General features: G+C 34.6%; 1 protein-coding gene across 1 annotated transcript in view; it reads right to left on the reverse strand.

Annotated features, from left to right (window-relative positions):
* Nucleotides 1–19,003: 19,003 nt before the first annotated feature.
* BBS4 (Bardet-Biedl syndrome 4) overlaps nucleotides 19,004–26,898 on the reverse strand; it is a 150,681-nt gene continuing 142,786 nt past the window's right edge. The window contains exon 10 of the mRNA XM_074186423.1: nucleotides 19,004–19,307. Coding sequence (XP_074042524.1) covers nucleotides 19,092–19,307 — 216 coding nt within the window. The 3' untranslated portion in view covers nucleotides 19,004–19,091. The remainder of the gene's footprint in view (nucleotides 19,308–26,898) is intronic.

Genomic DNA, 26,898 nt, shown 5'->3' on the forward strand with positions numbered 1-26,898 from the left:
GTTCTAAATATACTCCACATGAATTAGGCAACTTAGTGAAACCTGAAACTTTTCTAGACTTGTTTTAACTTCCACTTTCCTCAAGCACTCCAAAGTACTAAAAAATCATCAAAGCGTAGTATCCTGAGAGAACATAGGAAAATTCTTCATAAAATCTACGTTCTATCATTTCTTCTTCAGATCTAGAAGATATCATTCAAACTTCATGTACTCGTGGCTTTCGAATTGTAATTTTTATTGTTGTTCTTTGTTTTAACACTCTTCACGATTTACACCTTCATTGATAGTGATTTCGCAAAATGATTCAGATCTTATGATTGATGTGTGTTCAGTTGTGGTAGAAAACTTGATCAAATTTCATATGTGACCATACATTTGCAGAACCAACAACCTTTTCAAATTACCTTTCGAACTCAAGCTAAAAATGGCAAATTTCAATTGCCAAAAAATGTCAATTCAACAGATAACGAATGAAAGGGTAGTTTTCCTTTTCTGATTCATTTTCATGACCACGAAATCAGACATCAGAATTTAAAATGTGCATATGAGTTACTTCATTACATTTTCTTCGGGCTTGTCCATGTTATTCTCAAGGTTCTTATGGGTACATAAAATGAAAGTCTTGATTTGTCGTTTTCTTTGGGTAGTAATTAGACAAGTGATTTTATATCAATACTTTTCATACATTGTTACGTAAGGCTAGCCACACACAAATCAAAACGTTCTGAATCTATTTTTTTTCGTGCGGAACTAATACCCGAAATTCATCACGGTCAACGTTTAAATTATTTCCTAGAAGTTCTTCCATAGCCGAGCCGTAACAAACTACTGCAATATTAAAATTCAGTCATCATCATCATTCATCGCTTACTCATGTTACAGCCTGAAAATAACACTCGGTATATATAATTTGTCGTAAAGTAAGGTTAGCTGCAGAACAATAAAATCTTTAACTTCGTTGCACTGATAAATCTGTGAAAAGCGACATCGGCATGGATGGCAGCTCTTCAATGTGAAAGCATATAAAAACCTTAGATGTCTTGCATTTCCTGTCAATAGGTGCAAGGTGTACTATTGAAAACTATTTCTGATCTTTTCTTTATTATTTTGTAATCGAATTTGAACATGTTAGAGTAATGATACTGTGTAAAAATCGTAAACCATTATTGGTTACACGCCTATGGATATTTTTTATGATATAAAATATAATGTTGAGAACATTTTTTGATTCGTCTCTGTCTCAATTTGTTTAAGATGTTTGGATCCTAATTGGCCATCATTACTCAATAAAGTCCTTCGTGTGGTTTTCCTAGTGCCTTGACTATATTTTGGAATTCAATGATATACTTGTTAGGTTGGGTCCAAAGTCAATGGCAGGTCCACCGCAAACCGAAAGGTTTTATTGTGGCTCAAACATATTTCCACTCCACCAAATAAACCCAACTTCTTGCCGAAGCCGATTAGCTTGTAGGGTGAGTGGTTTTTCAGGTCAGATGGTAAAAGTAGAGTTCTGCTGAACTGTAATAACCTGATTCGATCGCAAACAGGGCAGGCACAAAATATGTGCCCTACTGTTTCATCATTTTCCAAATAGAGGCGAGTCTCTGCATATGATAGTTCAAATGACAGTGACCTGTAAGTAGGCCTCTCAGACATCATAGTTCTTCCCTATCCCACATAGCAATAGATATTCCAGGTATATTTCATGAATATATATTTAAGGATATTGTATTATGCTATGAATATGCCATGGATATATATATATCTTCTGAAGAATATTCCCTGGAAGTGCTCCTGGCGAACCTTTGATATATTTTAAGAATATTCCATGGGAATATTCTTGGAATATCTTATAATATTCTTAGAATATGTAAGGTATATTCTATTAAGAAGATTCCAGGAATAGAACCCGAGGAATATTCATAAAATATTCAGGATATTCTTAGTTTATTGTAGGAATATACAATAGGTAAACACCATAGAATATTCTTTAAATACATTTTATGAATATTCTAGGAATATTTGGAATATTCCAAGAATGTGACGAGTAAACGCTATTAGGCATGTATATATTGCATTTTGATGCAAGATTCACACAAGTAATAAAACACATAATATTCATAAACAAATATATTTTAAAAACAATATACACTGGAATATTTGACGTTTCAACCAATATTGAAAATAAAAAATCTAATTCAAAATATTTATTCACTGAATAAAATATTCCTGAATACTGTCATATTACAAATATTAGAAATGTATTCAAATTAGGATGTTCCTACTCTCAAACAAATGTATACTAAAAAATATACTAAAATAACAACTCTGTGAATTCATCAGCACTAATTGAAAAATAATAAATATATATTTTCATTGAAAGAGAAAAAATGAATTACATCAAGAAATAGGTTAGGTTAAGTTTCTCACTTAAAAAAATAAACCCACAAATGAAGTATTCAAAATGAGTGGTATGATAGGTTCTTCAATGAATTTCACTTACTTAAAGTTATCCAAACTTTGCTCACCAGAATAGTTTTCCTTATATTTGTCCAACAATGCATCAGCCAGTGTTTCAATAGTAATACCTGGAACAAAATATACATTAACGTTCATTATCACTATTTGAAAGTGGCACAATAAAACTGGAATAAAAATCAAATAGATATTTTTCGCATAGGTTACTCATGAACATTTACAACATTCTATGACTTGGAGAGCAACTTGTATTGTCTTGTTGAAAAGTACTCATTACGTTTTCAGTTCCTTGGCGCACCTGCCTGTACCAGGTACCACTCTGTTTCCTTTTGGGCAAATTGATACTATCTTGAAAACGAGTGATAAAAATTATGAAAACAAATGATACAAAAGAATGTGTCATTCACTTACTTTTCTCTATTGAAGATACACAACTGAAATCACTCTAGTTCGAATATGTACTTAGTCAAACCAACAAATTCCACACACCAACTCTCTTTGAACCTAAAATGAGGTATAATAGGTTGATCACCATGACTTTACTATCGATACTATTGCATTTTACTTACTTTTCTTGAAAACTGAATATATGCAACTCTCCTGTTTGAAGATCCAAAATCAAACTATTCGCTGTACTGCAAATTGGACAACCCCAAATTATAAATGGTACACTGAACGTGACAGAATTATACTTTGATAATAACACCAACACACCATGCATTACACACGCGAACCTGCCACGTCAACCGCCATGTTGAATCAAATGTCGAATTTAACGCAAAGGTACATTAAGGGACAGCCGCTTTCACAGAGCTTATTCGACTGTCGCGCGCTACACTTCAATTGACCAATGAGAAACGTTTACTCTAATTCTTCACTTCCCCATTTCTCTGTTTCCAGGATTTTTCGCTTTGTAATTAAATAATTTCAAATACAAAAAGACAAATAGGATGAGAATTAACAAATTTATTGATGCAATTGGTTCATTTATTGGCCCATTCAAATTTTTTTGTCGTTTCCAACAGTTGCTGTTGGAGCAATTCATCCAGAATCTTCACGTCGAGTTCAAAAACTGGTTAACACTATCAGGGTTATATACATTAGGTTATGCATTTGATTAAGATCTTTAAATATTTTTGTTTATAATAATATTGAATTATTTGAATACGTTATTATAAGATAATTCAAAATTCCATTGTATAGAATATTCCAAAATATACCGTGTGAATATATTCTAAGAATATACCATATGGTATATTCGATCGACAATATTCTTAGAATATTCAAGGGAGAATAATCCATTTATAGACATTCTATGCACATTCTTTCGGGAATGATCCTGCCATATTCATTCAAGCATATTCAATGAATATTCTAAAGGTATGTATATATTCCAAGAATATTCTATGAATATTTGGAATATATACGTTCGTTTTATGATATACAGGGAATATTCCATGAATATCTGGTGCTGTGTGGGATAGTCCAATGATTGTTTGGTATAAAGCTTCGAAGGATGAATAAACGCCTTGGAGTGAGCCAATCCTGGAAGATGCTGCCAGAAGTCCATAAATCTTCTTACCATCCAGGTAGTCAATCTTTGTTTGACGAAGCCTGCAGTGATGCCAATGACAGGTTCTCGTCCGATGAAGTTGCTTTCAGCACCCTCCTTTGCAAAGGAATCAGCAACCTCATTTCTGGCCAGTATGGCCAGGAATCCGGACCATGGACAATCTGTTAAGTCTTCCTATCGAGGAGAGTCGTTTGCTACCAATTTAGACGTTGCTCGATAGGAGCCAAGAGCTTCCAACGCCGCTTGACTGTCCGAAAATATTCCTATTAAATTGTGTGTGAGATTAGATTCTTCCAATCTCTCCACACACAATTCAATAGCGTAAAATTCCGCTTGAAATACAGTCGCATAGGTTACTAGGCAGGTTGATATCTCTGTCCTGAGTCTGCGACTGAAAACACCTGCGCCAGAATCAGAAGGTGTTTTTGATACATCTGTGAACCAACCACTATCTGCTCTAAATATTTCTGTCTCCTGGAGGATTCAGTCTTTTCTACTCGGGAACAGTACTTTAAAAGGCAGATCGAAGTTGAAAGTTGGAGTCATGAAGTCAGAGGTCATTTTCATAATGTTGTGACTTTTAGTGTCAACCAACAGTCTGTCGCACTCTGCGACAGACAGTCTATATGCACAAGTCTGTATGCAGTCCATCTAGCCTCTCTCTCCAGAAAGACGTGGAAAGGAGGTAAATGTAGAAGAATCTCCATGGCCGCTGTCGGTGTTGTACTGATGGCACCACTGATGGCTAGACAAGCCTGTCTCTATAAGCCGAAGAGCTTCGCCTGAGTCGTTTTCTGTAGAGCCTTCGGCCACCAGGCAATTGCACCATAAGTGATCATTGGTCTAACAATCATCACATAAATCTAATGGGATCTAAATTCCAAGTTTTACCATAAATCCTTCGACATGTCGATAGGAAAAGTCTGGCTTTGTGAAAAACGTTTTCCAAGTGAGCGTTCCAGGTGAGTTTTTTATCAAGACCTCACCATTGAGGGAAAATGGCGTTGGAATTATCACAGTTTTGCTAGTGTTGACAGAAATCTGCTCGCTCAGACACCACCTGGGAACACCGTCCATCGTGCTTTGGAGGATATTAGCTATCCTTCCCAACTTGGACATTGCCAAGATGACAAGGTCATCTGCATAAGCCTGCAGATCTACTTTTCTTCTGTCGAGGGCATCAGGCAGACTATCCCTCAGGAACGACTACAGAAGGGAATATAGTACACCACCTTGAGGGCAGCCTCTGGCGACCCTGAACATAATTGTCTCTCCTTAAAGAGTCGTAGTCAACTAAAAACCGAATCCTGACGCTGCATCGAAATTCAACAGATGAGAGTGAAAACAATTTTATTCAATATGGAAGTTATCTACATTTACTCACTTTCAGCTCTCAATCAGAAAGATTACAAATCATAGCAAATTGCTTATATTTCATTTATTTCATTATCTCAGGCTTAAACTTCGAGAATGATTCAATTTCCTTGCTACATAAATGAATTTTGAAATTAATTCAAGTTACTGTAAAGGAATACTCCTTATCATACGTATGAATAGGGGTATCCAGAACTCAATGTTCAATTTTTTCAATCAATTAATTCAATACATACCCATATTTATTTTTGAATTATATCAATTTATGGATATTGAATATTTCATTTCTTGACCTGATTCAAGAATTCCCAACAACGAGAAAGCATACACCTTCCCTTTGATGTTCTATGCTTGTGAGCCAACTTCAGGTGAATTTCAATTAAATATCGTTTTCCTCGTTTTCACAACTTTCACTGGAAAAGACGAGCTAATAAGTTGTAGGCTCTTGCGAATCATGTTTTTGACGTTATCAGATGAGAATGAAATGTGACATGCTCTAATTCAGTTTTCATTTTATTTCCTAACTATCATATCCATGAATATTTGAATGCATTAAATAGCCCCTAATATATTTTCCTTATATGTAGGAAGTTTTCATAAACAAATTGCATTGAGTTCGATAAAAATGGGTTTACAACTAACGTCCCAATTTACGTTTTGGATACCTTGTAGAACAGTTTTCCGTGGTACTAGACTTTTCTCTGAATAGCCTTGTGCATAATGAGTTGTTTATGCAGCTGACTTCTTCTGTTCTCGAAAGTTAATTGCAAATTGTCGTTATGCGATCCGTCCACAACATTTTATCATTCATATTTATGCCAAAAAATTTCAAATGATTTTCAGAGTTCGCTGATGATGATTTATTAGAAACCACGTTGATGGTCTTACTTCCATTCCATAATAGCTCATTTGCCTCAATCATCAACCTTGTCCAGAATTATTGATATACTTATAATGTAGATAATAATGAAACATTTTAAATTTGACAATACTTCCAAATTACAAATCATGAAATTATAAAACAACAACAAGAATTAATTGGCACTCCGAGGCGACTTCATTAATTCCCGTGGCGAGTTTGCTTTTTTGGCTGCAGGAAAACCCGGAAAAACCTGCAGCACCACATTATCTGAAGATCTTGATCTGCCAATGTCCTCTCTCTCCAATAAATTCAATACATCGTCAGAACACTTAGTGACACGACTATCGCCAAACTTAAACCAGTTCGTTTTGTCTTTGACCAAGGCGTAATAATGACCAGATTCAACGCCAGAACCACAGTGAACAATGACTGCATGAAGATCATAATAGTAGTCTGCTAGATTGAAGTGTTCATCTTTTTCGAACCTTCGTAAAAGTTTGTTGCTTCCGTCAGAGGTTGAGTCATGTTTGAAGATATTATCAACTCAGTATTCCCTTTCCGTTTAATATGTATTCGCGAAGTTGTATCATCTGCGTACATAATTCTTTTCACATGTGGATCCATTGCATATTGCATCATTCATGTGTATCGGGAAGAAGAGAGGGCCTAGAATTCACCCTTGTGGTAACCTTCTCTTAACTAACGTTGCACCACTTTGATGTTTCCCTGTTACCAGTATTTACTGTCTGTTATGTAAATATGATTTCAGTAGGTCGAGTGCAAAGCCACGTATTCAATAGAAATGACGTTTATCCAACAATACAGAATTGAAGGCTGCTGTCAAATCTGTAAACAGTGAGAGATCGCCATGCTAACAGAATGGACATATCTTCATCGTTGAATTCTAGGATTTGATAATGTAATTTTTTTTTTCGGTGTCACGAAATTACGTCCCAGTTTTCCTTTGAATTGAATAACAGGAAGGTAATTTTCAGCAATGTATTTTGAAAATATTTTTGAGAACTTATTGTTTCGAGATAGTTGCAGCAAAATGCAGATGTTGTGTGAAATCAACTCCATATTACGTCTAGATCTTTGAAGAGGTTCAATATTTTAAACCAATCAATTATTAATTTTTTTGAATTTTCTATGTTATGAATATTACTGGATTTTTCCCAACACCAAACCGTTATTTCAACACACCGACACGTGTTTCGATCACCAAATGATCATCTTCAAGAGGAAGATCAAAACTGTTTTAACCGTCCTCTTGAAGATGACCCCTTGGGGATGGAAACACGTGTCGAGGTGTTAATATAACGGTTTGGTGTTGGAAAAAACTCCAGTAATAATAATTACTACACCAAAGGTTCCAAACAGTGCATCACAAATTTCTATTTTATTCTAACAATCTTCAAATGTTTCCAAAGGTTTTTCTTTCATAACGGTGAAAAAATTTTATGTAATGCATCATGGAAATCATCTCAACTTCGAAAACCCTAGTTACCTTATTTTCATGGACTATGAAAGTCATGAATACCAAAAAGAGGCTTTGAAATCGGCATAAAAAAGGATTTCAGTAGACTGATTCAATTCACTTCCCAATTCAGTATTAGTCTCCTGTCAGCTCAGTCAATTTCGACGGATGTTCAGCAGAAAGTTTGAATCTTAAGGTATTTACAATTTCCTCATGAAGCTGTTCATGATTATTTTTCATTCCGATTTTTGTTCGAGCTCCAATAGCCTCACGATGGATTTCAGTATTTTTCTCTTGTGTTCACAGTTGTTTACAATGTACGGAGCATAAAATCGTTGTCACTTGTCAAAAATCGATAGTGAAAGGTGCTCACTTTCAAAAAATATTTCATAGGTATAAATTGGCAAATTGCTACAATATAACATAAAAACACACATGCATGCTGAGAATGCTCCAAAACATTACTATTCAAAGGTAGAGGTCGGGATGTACTCACAGTCAGGGCCGGATTTAGGGGAGGATAGGTGGATCTACTTCCCCGGGGTCTACATACGAGAGAAGGGGCTCCCACAGTAAAGATAAAAAAATATTCAACTTTCACGTTTTTTCTTTCAAACATTTTTTTGCATTCTTGGGAAGAATACTTGCGCAAGCAATAACATTCTTATCGATCAGATGAGGTCTGATTGCAAGTTTCCATTTGCTATCAATTTTTGATTTGATCGAGCATTTCAGTGGCAATACTCATTTTCAATGTGTAATTTGTACTCATGAATTGGGAGGTTTTTCCTACTGATAAATCAGATGATCAAAATCATAAAACTTTAACATATTTTGGTCAAACAACAGAAAAAGTGCCTTCATTTCTGTATAAACAAGATATTAAAATTGCGTATAGAACAGGTAATACGTTGGGAAAGTTAGTTAAAAACGATGAAGACAAAACATCTAAATTCGAGGAATTAGGAATATATAAATTGAGTTGTGGAACTTGTCTTAAGGTATACAGCGTGACTCACGCCCGATGGTAAGTTAGACGTTTCTGGAAAACGCAAAACATGATTTTTCTGAAAATTTCACTTCTCATATTTCCTTACCTGTTCTATCGATCTAAAATATTTTCAGCATTGCGGCGTTGCCACTTCAGTCAAAAAGTCCTAGCAACTTTATTTTTTTCAATGGAACACCCCGTATATTAATACATTTTTGAAATTGCTCTGGTATTTCAATACTTTTTTGTTGATTATGTCCTATACCTATCTCTATCTATTTTAGAGATAAAAAATAAATTGTGTTAAATATGGTCCAAAACATAGCCTTAATTGAAATTAAGTATATCAGTACTCTCAATTCATGAAAAGTTGATATTTTGAAGATAGTTTGGACAAACTCGAAATATTCAAATAACATCAAGAAATCGTCTCCATATCATACAGGGCGTGCTAAAATTACTATTATTTCCATTGTGCATAAAAGTAGTCAAAAGTTCATTTTTTCAAATGAAACCCCCTGTATATCACTCGGAAAATTGGAAGATGGTGAAAAATGCTTCAAGATGATATATCATGTCCCTATACCTAAATCGTCAAGTTTTCTCTATAAAGTCGCTTCTTCTAGAAACATTTGGATTTAGGTAGCAGTGGAATTATCAAGCTTATAGCAGTTCGGTTACTTTTATAAGTAATTTACAAAGAGTTATCGACGGTGTTTCGAATCATCTTCCAAAATGAATGCAAATATCGATTATTCAGACGAAGTTCTTATGAAATTATTTATTATACACATGAACAAAGTAATCAAATCATTGTCAGAACGTGTAAAAAATTCAACCAAATGTATCCTGAATTAACACCAATGAACGAGAGGAAGTTTGTAAGATTACAAAATAATTTCCTCAACTATGGCTTCATGTTAAAAGCGCCTTCAACATTACCAAAACCTGTTACTTCAATTGAGGACAATACTGTTAACGTTTTGGCATATTTTTATGCATATCCAGAAGCCTCCATTCGCAGTGCAGAAAAAGATTTAGGTGTATCACATGCTTCAGTACAACGAATTTTGAAAAATCACGGAATGCATCCTTATAAATTTACCAACGTTCAAGCTCTAAAAGCAGAAGACTTCGAACGTAGAATGCATTTTTGTAAATCCATTTTGATTCATACACAGGAATATCGGAAATTTTTGTAAAAATAATTTGGAGCGACGAATCAAAATTTACGAGGGATGGTATTTTCAATAGAAGAAATAAACATTTTCGGGCTGATCATAATCCTCATGTTACAAAAGAAATGGGTTGTCAAGAAAAATTTGACCTGAATGTTTTCTGTATTCTGAAGAACAATAAAATTAGCTTTTTTATTTATGAAGACACACTGAATGCAGAGAGATATATCCAAATATTAAGGACGACTGTAACCGATTTTCTTGAAAATTTGCCTTTAGAGGAATCGTGGTTTCAACTGGACGGAGCGCCAGCTCATTCCACCCAGGAAGTTTCCAGGAAACTTGACGAATTCTTCGACGATCGTTGGTTTAGGCGTTTAGGGCCGAATGGCCACCGAGATCACCCGATCTCACGCCACTTGACTTTTTTATGGGGTGTTTTGAAAGAAAAGGTATACAGTACTCCAGTGCCTACCAAAGAAGAATTGCGACGGCGAATAGTGCGGACTATTGAAGATCTGGATCCCCAGGAAATTGAAAAAGCAACCACAAGTCGCTTACAAAAAAACATTTTGAAGTGTTTAGAATGTAATGGACAACATTTTCAGCATTTATTGTGAAAATGTGATATTTTGTTTACAATTTGAATCATCCTATTCTGTTATTGTCTGTATTTTCTCATGTTTCAGCCCACAAAATTTTACTTTTTACCTAGAAATGACTGATTTTTGGTACAGTTGTTCCCTGGAAAGTTTGAGCCATTGTAAAGGAAATTATTTTGTAACCTTACAAACTTCCTCTCGTTCATTGGTTTTAATTCAGGATACATTTGGTTGAATTTTTTACACGTTCTGACAATGATTTGATCACTTTGTTCATGTGTATAATAAATAATTTCATAAGAACTTCGTTTGAATAATCGATATTTGCATTCATTTTGGAAGATGATTGGAAACACCGCCGATAACTCTTTGTAAATTACTTATAAAAGTAACCGAACTGCTATAAGCTTGATAATTCCATTGCTACCTAAATCCAAATCAAAAAAAAAACTAATGTTTCTAGAGAAATCTTGACGATTTAGGTATAGGATCATGATATATCATCTTGAAGCATTTTTCACCATCTTTCAATTTACCGAGTAATATACATGAGGTTTTATTTGAAAAAATGAACTTTTGACTACTTTTATGCACAATGGAAATAATAGTAATTTTAGCACGCCCTGTATGATATGCAGTCGATTTCTTGGTGTTATTTGAATATTACGAGTTTGTCCAAACCATCTTCAAAATATCAATTTTTCATGAATTGAGAGTACTGGTGTACTTAATTTCAATTGAGGCTATGTTTTGGACCATATTTAGCACAATTTATTTTTTATGTCGAAAACAGATAGAAATAGGTATAGGACATTATCAACAAAAAAGTATATAGAGCGATTCCAAAAATGTATTAATATACGGGGTGTTCCATTTAAAAAAATAAAGTTGCTAGGACTTTTTGATGGAAGTGGCAACGCCGCAATGCTGAAAATATTTTAGATCGATAGAACAGGTAAGGAAATGTGAGAGGTGAAGTTTTCAGAAAAATCATGCTTTGCGTTTTCCAGAAACGTCTAACCAACCCTCGACCGTGAGTCACGCTGTATATTGGTCAAACTGGCAGAACATTTAAGAATCGCATCCAAGAACATCATATGAGCTATGCAAATGAGAAAACAATTTCAACATATCCAAATCATCTTTTAGAAGAAAATCAAATCTTCAACGGAGATTTTGAAATTTCACACATTGAAAATGAAAGTTTAAAGCTCAAATATTTGGAAGCAATGGAAATTAATGAACTTGAAAATTCAAACATTTTACTAAGTGACCAATTGGATTTGAGTAGATTTTTGAAACTAAAATTGTGTTGTTGATGTAGAATGAGCCTTTTTCCTGAGAATAGTACAGCAAACGTGTCACGAGAGGCAGCACTAGTAGTAGGGACAAACAATAAACTATTCACATGTGAAACAGTGTTATTTATGTAATATTAATTTATTATTTAAAAAAATAAATCTGATATAAAAAATTATTTTGTGCTAGTATGATGCCAACCAAGCATTGCTGTTTTGCGAATTGTACGTCGGATAATCGATATCCGGAAGAAAACGTGTTTTTATACCATTTATAAAACCTCATAAAAATGAGGTTATATGTAAAAAATGGATACATGCCTTGAGGAGAGTGGATTTAACAGTGCAAAAAAATAAATAAATATTTATATGTATGCTCTAAACATGAAATGAATAGAAAATTTTTCATAGTTAATTACCATCGATCGTATAAGATATAACCTCAATCGTTTATTAAATTATATTCATTACATGTTATTAAATTTATTTCATTACCATCTATATTTGATTCATATTTCACTCGGAAATAAGTCTGAAATTCATAATTATTTTAAATTTATTTTATTACAGTTTGAATCTACCGCTACTCGTTTACTAGAGTCTGTATACTAACCCGTTTATTAATTAACTTTTTTTCCAGTTACTTTTAAATTACGGTATGCAAGCCAACGTTTTAATGTTACAACATTGTTATCCTTCACAGTTGCAAATTTTAGTTTTGCTCCAGGAACATTTTCTTCTGTTGAAAACATTTTTTTTTAATTGTACTTTACCATATGTAATGCAGTGTTTGTCCCTACCGAACTACTAGCGCTGCTAGTGAGTGATTTTTCGTAATTCAGGAAAAAAGTTCTTGATATAATATGCTACAGGTAATTATAATTTGAAGATATGACTTAGGTATAATGAAGTTAGGTAAATGATTCAGGTAATTATGATCGAAGAAGTACCCAACAAGGTATCTCTGACTTATAATTACGTGGAGGATATAAATATCAGAGTATATAATGGAATTAACTGGTAGCATTGTCAATCACTGCAAAAAAGCTACGGAACATTTGATATATTTTTGTGAAGATCAGATCGTAGGGTGTAGATTATGAAAAGAAATAAAATAATTCGGAAAACGGTTGACCCTGCAGGCTATATCATTTGCTGACAATGAATTCTTTCATTTGGAAAATAATTCTTGGTTTGGTGCCCCCACTCTTTCGTTGCCCCAGGACCTCCAGACTCCCAACTTCGGTCTTCCTCACAGTATATGTACTGGATGATTCGCTAATCAATATTCAACAGTGTAGTTCGTATCATTCAGCTTCTTGAGAAGGTTTGAATATATTTTATTTGTTTTCGGTTGCGAAATGAAAAAACAAAAAAAGATTATGTATTTTTCAGGTGCATTCTGGTTTTCTTTTTTTTTTTTATTGATCCCTTATCCATGCAATGTGAGGTTTGATCGTTTCCAACAATGTCCTAGCTTTCCGCAGTAGTGGCAACGCATAATTCTTAATAATCATGTTTTCACGCAGAACTTGCTCTAATTTTCATTTGTCCAGAAGCGATTTTTGCAGACTCAAATGCTAAGTCTGCACTTTAATCTTCTCTACACATTTTTTAGGCTTGAGAACGAGCTAAATCAATACTTTTTCTGATATCTGCCCCATATCTCTCCAAGGTCTCCTGTAGTTGATGATACCGGAATTATAGAAGTAGAAATAGATTTTCACTAGTTCGGACTTCCATTGTCTACTATATAATATGATTTGAAATCCCTAAAACAACTAAAAAAGAAGAATTAAAAATGACTAGCTGAAAATAATAATTATATTAACCAAAATAAACCTGAAATGAAATAATAGTGAAATAAAATACTCACACTCACAGGGTATCCGGTAAATGCAATTCTTGGAATCGCAGTCCGCGTTTGGTGGCCTGATTTTCCTGAGGCTGCTACAGATACTGTTACCGGATCTGAAGCAGGTTCTGATGTTGTACTTGGAACCAATTCTTCTTATCCTCTTCGATAAATCTCTGATGTAGTCACAACCAGTGCAAGCACTGGTTGTGACGACTTCTCTTCCTTGCGAGGCTCCTGCTGTCTTATAGCCAAAGTCTTTTCTACCATCGCTTTGGATTAGCCATTCCGTTGAAGATCATTTTTGATGATGTTCAACGGAACGGATCTTCCGGATACCCTGTGAGTGCGGAAAATCCTATATTGGTGAAACTAAGAGGCCATTGAATGTACGCATTGCCGAGCACAAGAAACACACACAGCGAGGGGAAAGCAGCAAATCAGGAATAGCAGACCATGTTTGGACCCATCAACACAACATCGAGTGGTCCCAAGCTGAGATCTTGCACAGAGAGGAACATTGGTTCAGGAGAAAATTCAAGGAAGCCGCATACATGTTGTCCAACAACGTATTCAGCCAAGCCAGCGTAGAAATACGCAACATATGGAAACCCATCATCAAGCGAAAAATGGCCAACTCCCGCCAAAACGGTCATCTCCCACGGAACCAGTGAAGCGGAAAATGGAAAGCGGGGATAAGTGAAAGTACTCGAACGACCTATAAATAGGCATCTCTCGGAGGAATCAGTCCAGTCATCACCCGAAGACGATTGTAGATACTAACAATCGAAACGTCGTGAACTGACGTGACTTGGAATCTCTTCACTTTTTTATTTTTATTTTCTTTCTTTTTTTTATTTTTTTCATTTCTTTATTTTTATTTATTCAATTGTTCTATTTTTACTTGTATTCTATCTCACTATTATTTCATTTCAGGTTCATTTTGGTTAATATAATTATTATTTTTAGATACTCATTTTTAATTCTTCTTTTTTAGTTGTTTCAGGGATTTCAAATCATTTTATATAGTAGACAATGGAAGTCCGAACTAGTGAAATTCATCATGAAACATTGTCAATCACCTCCAAACAAACGTAGAAATAGATTTATTGAAAATAGATGTTCTAATATACATAAATATTATACAGATATATCAGTTATTAAACACAATAGAAAAAAACTAAAATATATAAGACCTATATAGTAGAATATAGTGTGTAAAACATAGCAGTAGTAAATGAAGAAGAGATTAATAGAGAGAAGAATGGTGAACAACTCAATTGGAATAATATTGTGCCCGTAGATATTGAGATAAGGAGCGTTTGAAGAGTTGGAGGCTATTACTTTGTTTAATTTCATTAGGAAGCTTGTTATATCCTCTGTGAAATATAGAATTCATTATTCTTGCCAGGTTAGTTCGTGGGGCAACCAAGTCATCTCTTCCCCTTGTATCTTATTTGTGTATCTGATGTTTATAAGTAATGAATTTATTGAAATACTGTGGTACTTTTCCAGGGAGTATTTTAAATATGAATATCATAGAAAAATATTGTAATCTTTTACTGTCATCCAATTCAGAATATTATTCATTGATAATATAGGAGTATATTTATGACATTTTAATAACAAGCGCATTCCTCTGTTTTGTAATTTTTGTAGAGTAGAGGTAGAATTTCCGTATAGTAATGACATCAGAGTAGCACACTGGTAGGATTATTGTTTCATAAACAGTCAAATTAGATTGTAGTGTTAGTTATCTACTAATTCTAGTAAAGAAAAACATTTTTTCAGAAATTTTAATCCACGTATACTGAAAGTGGTTTTTCAAGTTCAAAGTGTTATCAAGGATGAAGCCCAGGTATTTGAATTCTTTCACAATTTCAATAGTTTCGCCATAGTGGTATTCAGTTTGAGTTTGTTTATGTTTAAAAACTTCGCCACGTTTTCAAGAGTCTAATTAATTTTGCGTACAGCATTATGAATAACAGAGTCGCTTGCAGCAATAAAAGTATCATCTGCAAAGAGGTTGATGAATTCACAGTCACTTATAAAATGTATGTCATTCAAATAAAGTATGAATAAAACAGGGCCAAGTAGACTCCCTTGGGGTCCCCGTTATCAATTGCTTTTCGGTTTGATAGGACGTTGTTTATTTTAGTACATTGAGATCTGTTGAGTAAATAACTTCTGAACTATAGAAACACCCTACCAGTTATTCCATAATACTCTAATTTTGATAGCAAAATAGATATATCTATAGTTTCGAACGCTCTTTTGAAATCTAAAAATTCTGCTACTAATTGATTGTCATCAATTGACAGTTTCCATTTAGACAAGGTGAGTTGAAGAGCAGTTTCACATGAGTGTTGAGATCTAAAAACTGTATGATACTCCATCAAAATGTTGTTGTCTTCAATATATGTATATATTTGGTTATAAGCAGCCAACTCTAACACTTTTTTCTAAAGGTGGCAGAGTGTTTATGGGACGAAAGTTGAAGGCTTCATTTGCGTTTTTAACTTTAAGCGCAGGGACAACTGTACTAATTTTGATTTGATCTGGAAAGTGCCCATTCATCAAAGAAGTATTGACAAAATCAAGAAGTACGTGACCTAGTACCTACCGAGAATATACTCTTGGGAACCTTGTTATTCATTATATTAGTGTTACACTTGTTATTCAAACAGGAAATAATTGGCTTCAATTTCTTCAGTGACAAACGTTTGAAATCGGACAAATTGCATCCAATCACTTCAAGATTATCACATGACCTTGTACAGAAGCCGGAATTGTTTTTTCAATATCAATAAAAAATTATTGAAGCTTTTTGCTTTATCTCGGTCTAACATCACTCGCTGTGTGTCAAATACAATTACATCAGGAAGGGGACTTTTATTGAGTTTGATAAGTGTTTTCAAAGATTTCCACATTTTCTTTGGATCATGCGAATAATCATCAATCTTCCGTTTGTAGTAGTCAGCGTTTTTCTTTTCCAACAAATTAACAACTTCGTTTCTATAACTTTCATAAATAGGCCAATATAGCTGTTTGTCATTCATAGTTCTACAATTTTTTAATTTTTTGTAAGCTTCATACCTATACCTTGCGGCAACAAAAACTTCTTGATCATACGAAGGCAGTTGGCTTTTATATTAAAATTCAAATTCATTTATTCGTAATTGCAACAGCAGCCATCTATAAGATGGATATACACGTCATGTTTCACACTCACACACAAATTGGTAATACACTTAGAAACAGGTAGTTAAAAATAAAAAATATAATATATAATGGTACATGTAAATGGTCGTTGACTGATTCATTCTAACGAGTCATTGAGGAATTCTCTAACCGAATAATATAGTTTTGCCAACATAATGTTTTCAATTGTTTGTTTGTACTTTCTGAAACTCATGTTCTGTATGCTGCTCGGTAGTTCGTTGAAAAACTTAGCTCCGACAAATCCTGGACTTTTTTCAAATTTTGTTAATTTATGTTGAGTTACGCTCAATTCCTTTGCAGTTCTTGTTGGATAATTATGAAAGGATGAGTTTCTTTTGAATTAATGTATGTTTTCTTTCACATAACTTAATGTTTTATAGATATATATGCATGGAAAAGTCAATATTTTGTTGTCAATAAATATAGTCTTGCAGCTATCTTCGGATTTCATACTGAACATAAACCTCAGGATGCGTTTTTGGCAGACAAAAATTCTTTCAGCATTAGTGCAATTTCTCCATAGAATGACGTTGTATGTGAGGTGGCAGTATACTAGTGAATAGTACATGTCCAATAGAACGGTTTTGTCCATTGTTTTTTTAGTTTCAGTATAGCGAAGAATCCAGAAATTTTTTTTGTATGTGTTGAAGATGGTTGTCCCATGATATATATTGATCTAGGTGGACTCCTAAGAATTTGGTCGATTCTGAGTTCTGAATTACGGCAAGAGAAGAACTGGGACTGTTTCTTCTGCACTTAAACTGAATGTATACAGTTTTTTCAATGTTCACTATCAAATTATTAGCATTACACCAATTTCTGAAAGAGTTTATGACTTCATTTACAGTATTTTCCAGTTCCTTCAGGGTCTGAGCAGAGACAACCACCAAAGAATCGTCTGCAAACATTGTGACTTGTCCATTCGAGATATGGTCGGGCATATCATTGACGAATATTAAGAAGAGTAGTGGTTCCAACACTGACCCCTGCGGAACCCCGATATCAACCAAGTCGATTTCAGAACATTCATTTCTCATTTGTACATATGCCTTTTTTTCATTAAGGTATGACTTCATTAGTGCAAGAATTTTTTCTCTTATTCCATTTCTTTCTAGTTTATTTAGAATAAAATTTATTTGAAGGCTGTCAAATGCACACGAGAGATCAAAGAAAATGCCAGCAACAAATTTGCATGCATCAACATTATAATAGACACATTCCATGAATTCAATTGCTGCACTTTCCGTTGATCTCCCTGCGCAGAATCCATGTTGTCGAGATGAGAGAATCTTTTTCCTCTTCAGAAAGTCGACAATTCTTCCATAACAGGTACATTCGAAAATTTCAGAAATAATGTTTAATATTGTCACCTGTCTATAGTTGTCCGGTGAAGTACGTTCGTTTTTTTTATGAAAAGGTATCACTTTAGCCATTGTTAAGTGGGACGAGAATACGCCTGTGTCGAATTTCAAGTTGATCAGATATGCCAGGGGTTCAGCAATAGTTTCTTTTAGAGTTTTTAGTATTTTCACACTTATTTTGTCATTACCTACGCTCTTTTTTGTTTTTCAGCTTGGAAATAGTTGAGAGCACTTCTTGACCACTAACATAGTAGAAATAGAAACTTTAGCTGATCATTTTTATAGGCAGTGTACATTGTGTTGATTTACTTTGACCGAATTTCTTGTCTAGTTTCTCCTTCGTTATATTTTTCACCAAAGAATCATTCTCGTTAAGGAAGTTCAAATTGAAATCACCAATCAATATGCACTCATTTTGTTGAGAGAAAATAATTTCAACCCAATTTTCGAAGTGATCAAAAACTCATCAAACTTAGAACTAGGAGAACGATAATAACATCCAATCAATACATTTTTATTATGAAACTTCATTCTTATATCCAAATACCAATATACCGAGGCAACATTGTCGAGTTGAAGCTTTCTTAAAATTCAAAATATTATTCAACGAAAACCTTCAAGAGTGATTTTCATCTTCTCAGACACTTGCTTTCTCAAACACTTACACGAATATCGTGATCTCACATTTCTAAAGCGCAACCTAATGGTCGTTTAGAAAAACATTTCTCCAAGTACTAGCCAGCCTGCCAATTTAATACATTTCTCAAATTACAAAACACAAATCCATGCTAATCAAATTCAGATAAAATATGATCGCTGCCTACACTTCATCCGGATCAAGTTGGGTCGCGGCTTCTCTGTCTGATCCAAATTGTGGCTGAAGTCCATTTGTCTCGCCTTTGGGTTCTTCCAATTCAGGGGGGTTACTTCCAGCAGTGACTTCGCTCCCGGGGTCTTTTGGGGTTACCGCAGGTTCATCGATCGGCTGCTTTCTTTTCCGTAATTCGATTGTCAACTTTTCAGCGAAATCCGTCAGCTGAAACAATGTTACGAGAATTTCAACTTGCTAAGTGGCAATTTAGAGTGGGCCAAAAGACATTTAGAAGAAATACTCAGAAAATGTGAGACAATAACACGATTATTCGAAATTTGATTACTCTGCGACTCACTGTAAACTTTGGGTGAAAATATTTCGGAGACAAGTTCATTTGCTTCAATGCAAATGTATGGCATTTGAAATTGTATACATTGGGTTTTCGAATAAAATCTTAATTTTTCTTCATGGAGTCTACTAAATCAGAAAAATGTTTCTACTCAAGTACATGTTTTGCTGATTACGATTCTGAAATTTTTCGTCAGACGTCAAAATTTGAGTAAAATAAGAAGCTTTGACAATGAAAAATTCATCAACTTTTGACATTGTGATGTATGGAAATGTTGGTATAATATCAATGTTCGAAGATATATATCATGCGAGCTACGTTAGGTTAGGTCCAAAGTGAGTGGGTTTTTTCGACCCTCCACCGCAACCCGCAAGGGTTTATTGTGGCTCACACCTATTCACACTCTACCAAATAAACCCAGCTTTTTAACGAAGCCGATTAGTTTGTATGGTCTAATACGGTTCCCAGCGGGGCAGGCACAAAATATGTGCTCTGCTGTTTCATCATTTTCCAAACAGAGGCGACACACACTGTCTTCCGACAATCCGAGTCTCTGCATGTGATGATTCAAATGACAGTGATCTGTAAGAAGGCATGTTAGACATCGTAGTTCATCCCTACTGTAGTCCAACAACTGTTTGGTATCAAGCTTCGAAGGATGAATAAACGCCTTGGAGTGAGCTAATCCTGAAGATTCTTCCAGAAGCCCATAAATCTTCTTGCCATCTAAGTGTTCAATCCTTGTTTGGTACGGCCCTTCTTTGCAAGGGAGTCAGTAGCCTCATTGCCAGGAATCCAGACTGAAGACAATTTGTTGAGTCTTTCTATCGAGGACAATTTGCTACCAATTTAGACGTTGCTCGTTAGGAGCTAACAACTTCCAACGCCGCTTGACTGTCCGAGAATATTTTCATTGACTTGTGTATGAGGTTAGATTCTTTCAATCTCTCTACACACAAATCAAAAGCCTTAACTGCCGCTTGAAATACAGTCGCATAGGTTCCTAGGCAAGTTGATATATCTGTCCTGGATCTGCAACTGAAAACACCTGCACCAGAACCGGAAGGTAATTTTGATTCATCTGTGAACCAACAACTATCTGCTTTCGATATTTTCTTCTTCCGGAGGATCCAGTCCTCTCTACCCGGTAACAGTACTTATAAGACAGTTTATAAGGCATAAAGCCAAACATCATTTCCAGAATGCTGTAACTTCCAGTGTCAACCAGCAGTCTGTTGCACTCTACATTAAATTGATTTGTGCAATTGGAAAAGTGCACAAGTCTATATGCAATCCATCTTGCCTCTCTCTCTAGGAAAATATGGAGAGGAGGTAGATCTAGAAGGATTCCCATGGCCGCTGATGATGTGGTACTGATGACACCACTGATGGCCAGACAAGCATGTCTCTGTAAGCCAGAGAGCTTCGCCTGGGCCGTTTTCTGTAAAGCGTTCGACCAACAGGCAATTGAACCATAAGTGATCATTGTTCTGACAATCATCACCTAAATCCAATGGATTTGTTTGGGACCTAAACCTCGTTTTACCACAAATTCTTCGACATATCCATAGAGACAGTCTGGCTTTGTGTAGAACTTTTTCCAAGTTAGCGTTTCACGTGAGATTTTCATCAAGGACAATGCCAAGATATTTCACCTCCGCTCCGAATGGAATGACCTCACCATTGAGGGAAGGTGGCGTTAGATCGTCCAATTTTCTCCTCCCGATGAAAGGGATTATCACAGTTTTGCGAGCTACGTTATTGATAACGCGACCTTAGTTCTCTTATTCGATGACTGAGAAGAGTAAAAAGTAGGCGTAAAAATCAGGTTTCATAATTATATTTCATGGTGATCCATTGAATGAACAAAGTTCAAGATAATTATATATCTTACATATAAATGAAATAGTTGAGATGTTAGTAGTAACTGACTGCTAGTACGCGCGACTGATGATCCTAATATTGAGTTCAAATCTATCTTCAACCAGAGGTGTTTCAGAAAGTTATTAATGCAGAACACGAGACTGACAATCAAACAATAGGGATGAGGACTGTATTTTTTGGAAAAAATATTTTTGCTGCGAAACGGTACTTTATATGCCCTAAAAAACATTACATATGTCTTAATTTAGAGGAATTTGATTTCAGCTATTTCCAATCGGAGTAAACCGGCTGGCAAACATTCAATTGTACACTATTGCTATCTTGGTAACGATAGAAGATGCAATGTGTTTTAATTGGTCGAAAAATGTATTTTTCAGAAACTTCTTTGATTGACGATCTGTTCATTTTGTGGAAATTCATGTTCACTGGGGCTACACTATAAAAACATACTTTTGTTTATTGCCCACGATAGTTTTATATTTATCGATTAGTTTCGGTAATTACACCAGTTTCAAAACTAACTAGATTACATTCAAATCTGATTATTTTTAACTAAATTGCCTATACCTATCTTAAATAATTCAATAACTATATTTTCTTCACCTGGGATAACTTCAATTGATAGCAGTATAACGATGACAAAAAATTTTGATAAAATGTAGGTTCTGGGAACAAGGTTATAGGTTCAGGAGAGGACTATTGTTTAGATCAAGTTGTTCGTTGAGGATAATAGAATTGCGATTTTACTTTTACTTGTTCTTTTACATATTCATCATTTTCCCTTTTTCGCATGTGTGGAGAATTTTTAAATTATCGTTATATATTTTATGTTATACATTAATAGTTTTTATCGAAAATGATATGTTCATGGTACCTTATATCAAAATTTCTACCAGTTTGGCCTGTATATATAACGGGGCATTCACCAAATTCTAGTCTATATACGACTTCCCTTTATCTAATTTAGGTTAGGCATTGAATACTCTGTTTCCTAAATTTCCGTTGAATGTGTAGGATGTTTGTAGACTGAATTTTGTAAAATAATAATTTTTAATATTCTCAGAGATTCATAGTGCTATCACAATACCCCTTTCTAATCAAAACCTCCGAAGTGAAATCACAACAAGTAGCAGTTGATAACAAAATACCTATTACTCTAGTTAACAACATTATAATGAAATATCAACAAAAATCAGTAATGCAAGAACTATATTCAATTTCCACAAGAACGGAACGCAAATATGTCAGTATCAATTATGAAGGTAGAATCTCCAAGAATATTGGAAATTATTTTTCAAAATTCAATTTACAAATATCCTACACATCCAATGGAAATTTAGGAAACAGATTATTCAATGCCAAACAAAGGGAAGAGATCTGGTATACTCGTATATCGATTAGAATTTGGTGAATGCCCCGCCATATACAGGGTGTCCCTGGACTTCCTCTTTTCCTCTCGGGAATGTATAGATAGGGTCAAAATATCACCAGTACTTCATATAACTTTTTTTCCTAAAATCCTTCGTTACCAAGTAACGGGCCCTCGAAGTTACAAAATGAAAAATGTTTTTCTTTGATAACTTTTCAAGTGAATATTCAAAATCATTCAAATTTTGGTAATTGACTAAACAAATGAATTCCTTCGATGAGCTTTCATGCAGGAGTCAGTTGTTTTGCTACAAAGTCAGGAACGGACTACCCCCGTTGGTCCACACCCCAAAACTTTGAAATGACAGATATTTTTCAATATTTTTCAACAAATTAAGGTTACTTGGACAATTTTATGAATAAAAGTACTCGTGTGGAAAGTCGATTGGAGCAACGAGTCTTGATAAAAATGTAGTTTCACTCGACGGCATCAAACCCGCTCGTCCACCATTATTTGAAATGAATAATTATCAAAGCAGAAATAATAATGATAACGTTAATTCAACAACATTTATCCTGAGATGTCTACCATTATTCGAAAATATTAGTTTTTAAGGAAAATGGAAATGATAGGTAAAATGTTCATAACGAATTTTTATAATGCAAACACGTTTAACTAACGAAACTCAAGAGCCTCAAGAGCAAACAGAAATGAAAAATCCGCTACAGAAACTGCTCGATATGACCACCTTCTCTCTCTATACATTTTCTTAGTCTGCGAAGACACCCTCTCTGTACTTGAAATTGCATTCCAGGGTCGTTTCGTATGGCTTCACAATGTAATGTTATTCTATTCAACAATGCATCTCTTGTGTGAATAGGTGTAGCGTAAACAAGGCTTTTTAGATGCCCCCACAGAAAGAAATCCAATGGATTTAAATCCGGAGACCGCGATGGCCATGAATATGGCCCACCTCTACCAATCCATCTATTGTGGAAAATATGGTTCAGATGGTCACGCACAATCAAACTAAAATGAGGAGGAGCGCCATTATGCATAAACCACATATCTCTTCGGGTTTGCAATGGAACATGTTCCAAAAGTCCATTCAAATCATTCTGAATGAACTCCAAATAACGTTCTCCATTCAATCGGTCCTGTAGAACGAATGGTCCTATAAGATGGTTTCCTATGATACCAGCCCAAACATTCACGTTGAATTTCCGTTGGTGTTTGGTTTGCAATATCCCATGGGGATTTTCTTCGGCCCATATATGGAGATTATGAGAGTTGATAACTCCATCTCTACTGAAACCTGCTTCATCAGTGAATAAAACTCGATTAATAAAAGTCATATCCTCTCTTTGCCTATCCATGAACGAATTGGCATATTCCAGTCGTGCTGGAAAATCTTGAGGTGTCATGGCATGTACCTTCTGGATGTGAAATGGGTGGATCAGTTGTTCTCTAATTATTCTATGAATAGTGGACTTGGATGTATGGAACTGTTCTGATAGATTTCTGATGCTCATTGAAGGATCATCAGTGACGGCTTCCAAAATATTTTCCTCCAATACAATGGTATGTACAGTCCTAGGAGCGCCCTCACCACCTCGTTTTGGCAAAACTGTACCTACAATAATATCGAAATAAAACAACGTGCTCAAATTAATTATCAATTATTACATACCTGTCTCCCTCAAGCTGCGATCGACACGCTCGAATGTTTCTCTTGACGGTACCGTTCGATTGGGAAAATGCTCGGAATACAGACGACGAGCTTCTGCAGCATTACAAAATGCTCGTCCATAAAATACATGCATATCTGCATATTCATTGAATGTAAACTGTTCGGCCATATCAAAAAAATTCAAAATATCCTATAGAATATTGACAATACAATGATAGTCATATGACAACGCACCACTCAACAGAACAAAATCGCATTCCAGTTTCTCATTTTTTATCAAAACTTTCTAAAAGGTTTTTTTGTCAACATCTGTGAAAGAAATGGAACATAATTATTCCCTGGATATTTTTCACCTGATCATGTGCAGCCGTTTTTGTAGTTCATTCGTTTGCTTTTTATTAGTATAGTAAATATTTTTTACGATGTGCGTTTTTTCAGCTAAATTTAGATTCGTGTTAAAGAATTTCTCCCATAAAATTATAATTATCAGTGAAACTCCTCAACAGTTTAGCTGTGAAGAAGAATTTGAAACATTCGAATGTTGAGTTTCATGAGATTCAGATAACTGATCAACACGAAACGTGATTATTCCACACGTATTATGTACATACAAAATATGGAATGAATTCGATATTTCATAGTAGAGTAGCTTGTTAGTTTAAAAACACCACGAATCTACAGAACTTGATATTTCTTTTGAAAAAATATCTGCTATCACAATTGTGACTTAAACTTCCATATAGGTACTGTACTTTTTGTTTACGACTTCATTTTAGCATACTTTGTATTATTCCTGTTATAAATGTTGTTGAATTAACGTTATCATTATTATTTCTGCTTTGATAATTATTCATTTCAAATAATGGTGGACGAGCGGGTTTGATGTCGTCGAGTAGAACTACATTTTTATCAAGACTCGTTGCTCCGATCGACTTTCCACACGAGTACTTTTATTCATAAAATTGTCCAAGTAACCTTATTTTGTTGAAAAATATTGAAAAATATCTGTCATTTCAAAGTTTTGGGGTGTGGACCATCGGGGGTAGTCCGTTCCTGACTTTGTAGCAAAACAACTGACTCCTGCATGAAAGCTCATCGACGGAATTCATTTGTTTAGTCAATTACCAAAATTTGGATGATTTTGAATATTCACTTGAAAAGTTATCAAAGAAAAACATTTTTCATTTTGTAACTTCGAGGGCCCGTAACTTGATTACGAAGACTTTTAGGAAAAAAAGTTATATGAAGTACTGGTGATATTTTGACCCCATCTATACATTCCCGAGAGGAAAAGAGGAAGTCCAGGGACACCCTGTATACAGACCAAACTGGTAAAAATTTTGATATTAGGTACCATGAACATGTCATTTCGGATAAAAAATCATTAATGTATGAACATCTTCAAAATTCGAAAAATAAAATAGATAAAGATAACTTAAAAATCCTCCACACATACGAAAAAGGAAAAATAATGAATTTGTTGGAATCTATGGAAATTAACATATCAAAGAAAAGTCCTCTCCTAAACCTATAAACCAGTTCCCAAAACCTACATTTCATCAAAATGTATTGTTATGTTCATCGATATTACTGCTATTAATTGAGGTTATCCCAGGTATAGACAATATAGGTATCAAATTATCTATGGTAGATATAGGCAATATAGCTATAAATACTCAGATTTGAATGTAATCTAGTTAGTTTTGAAAATGGTGTAATGACCGAAACTAGTCAACAAATCTAAAACTATCGCGGAAAATAGACAAAAGTGTGTTTTTATATGGAATTATGTTGAGAATTCTTGATTATTGTGAGACGTTCTCTGAATGATCGGCAAAAAAAGAAACCGTTGATTTCGATGTTTCTGCTCTGTTGTCTTCATTACACAAAATATGAATACTAATGTCATAATATCGTGATATGACTTTTTTCAATGGAGAAAAACATGAAAAAATAATTCATATGTCATTCGATTTGAAAGAGATATGGAGTAATTTGGCATGGATTGATGGATGCAGGATTGGAAGAGGCATCAAATTGTGCGAAAGGTAGAGTATTTTCTTTTCGATGTAAAATTGGATACTTCGTATTCAGATAGTTCGTACTGAAACCTCTGTCGTGAAATGAATCTATTAAAAACACTTTCACAACACCAAAATTTATCAATGTTGTGTAGCGATGACAAATTTTGGTCAGACATTCTCTTTTTTCACTTCAGTTTCTTAAAGCTTCGTTGCCAATTGTTGTATTTCGGATTAGAAATCTAGTGATTCTTCGTTTCATGTCTTCTATAGATATTGGAGGAGTTTAGTAGACCATCCATTTGATATACCTCCATAAAAAAATCCATTTTAGTCAGATGAGGTGATCTGGGTGGCCACGCCACAGGCCCACCCCTACCTATCCATTTTTGATTAAAATGATCTTTGAGGTATTCCCGTACCTCAGTTTTAAAATGAGGATTTTCAATAAGGTGAAGAGCAATTTGAAATGTATTCTCTTCATTTGTTACAGGGCAGAC

The sequence above is a fragment of the Leptinotarsa decemlineata genome, unplaced genomic scaffold (genome assembly GCF_025532065.1).
Source record: "Leptinotarsa decemlineata unplaced genomic scaffold, Ldec_3_MD MMD2_tig00078422_RagTag_RagTag, whole genome shotgun sequence".
NCBI classification, from domain to species: domain Eukaryota; kingdom Metazoa; phylum Arthropoda; class Insecta; order Coleoptera; family Chrysomelidae; genus Leptinotarsa; species Leptinotarsa decemlineata.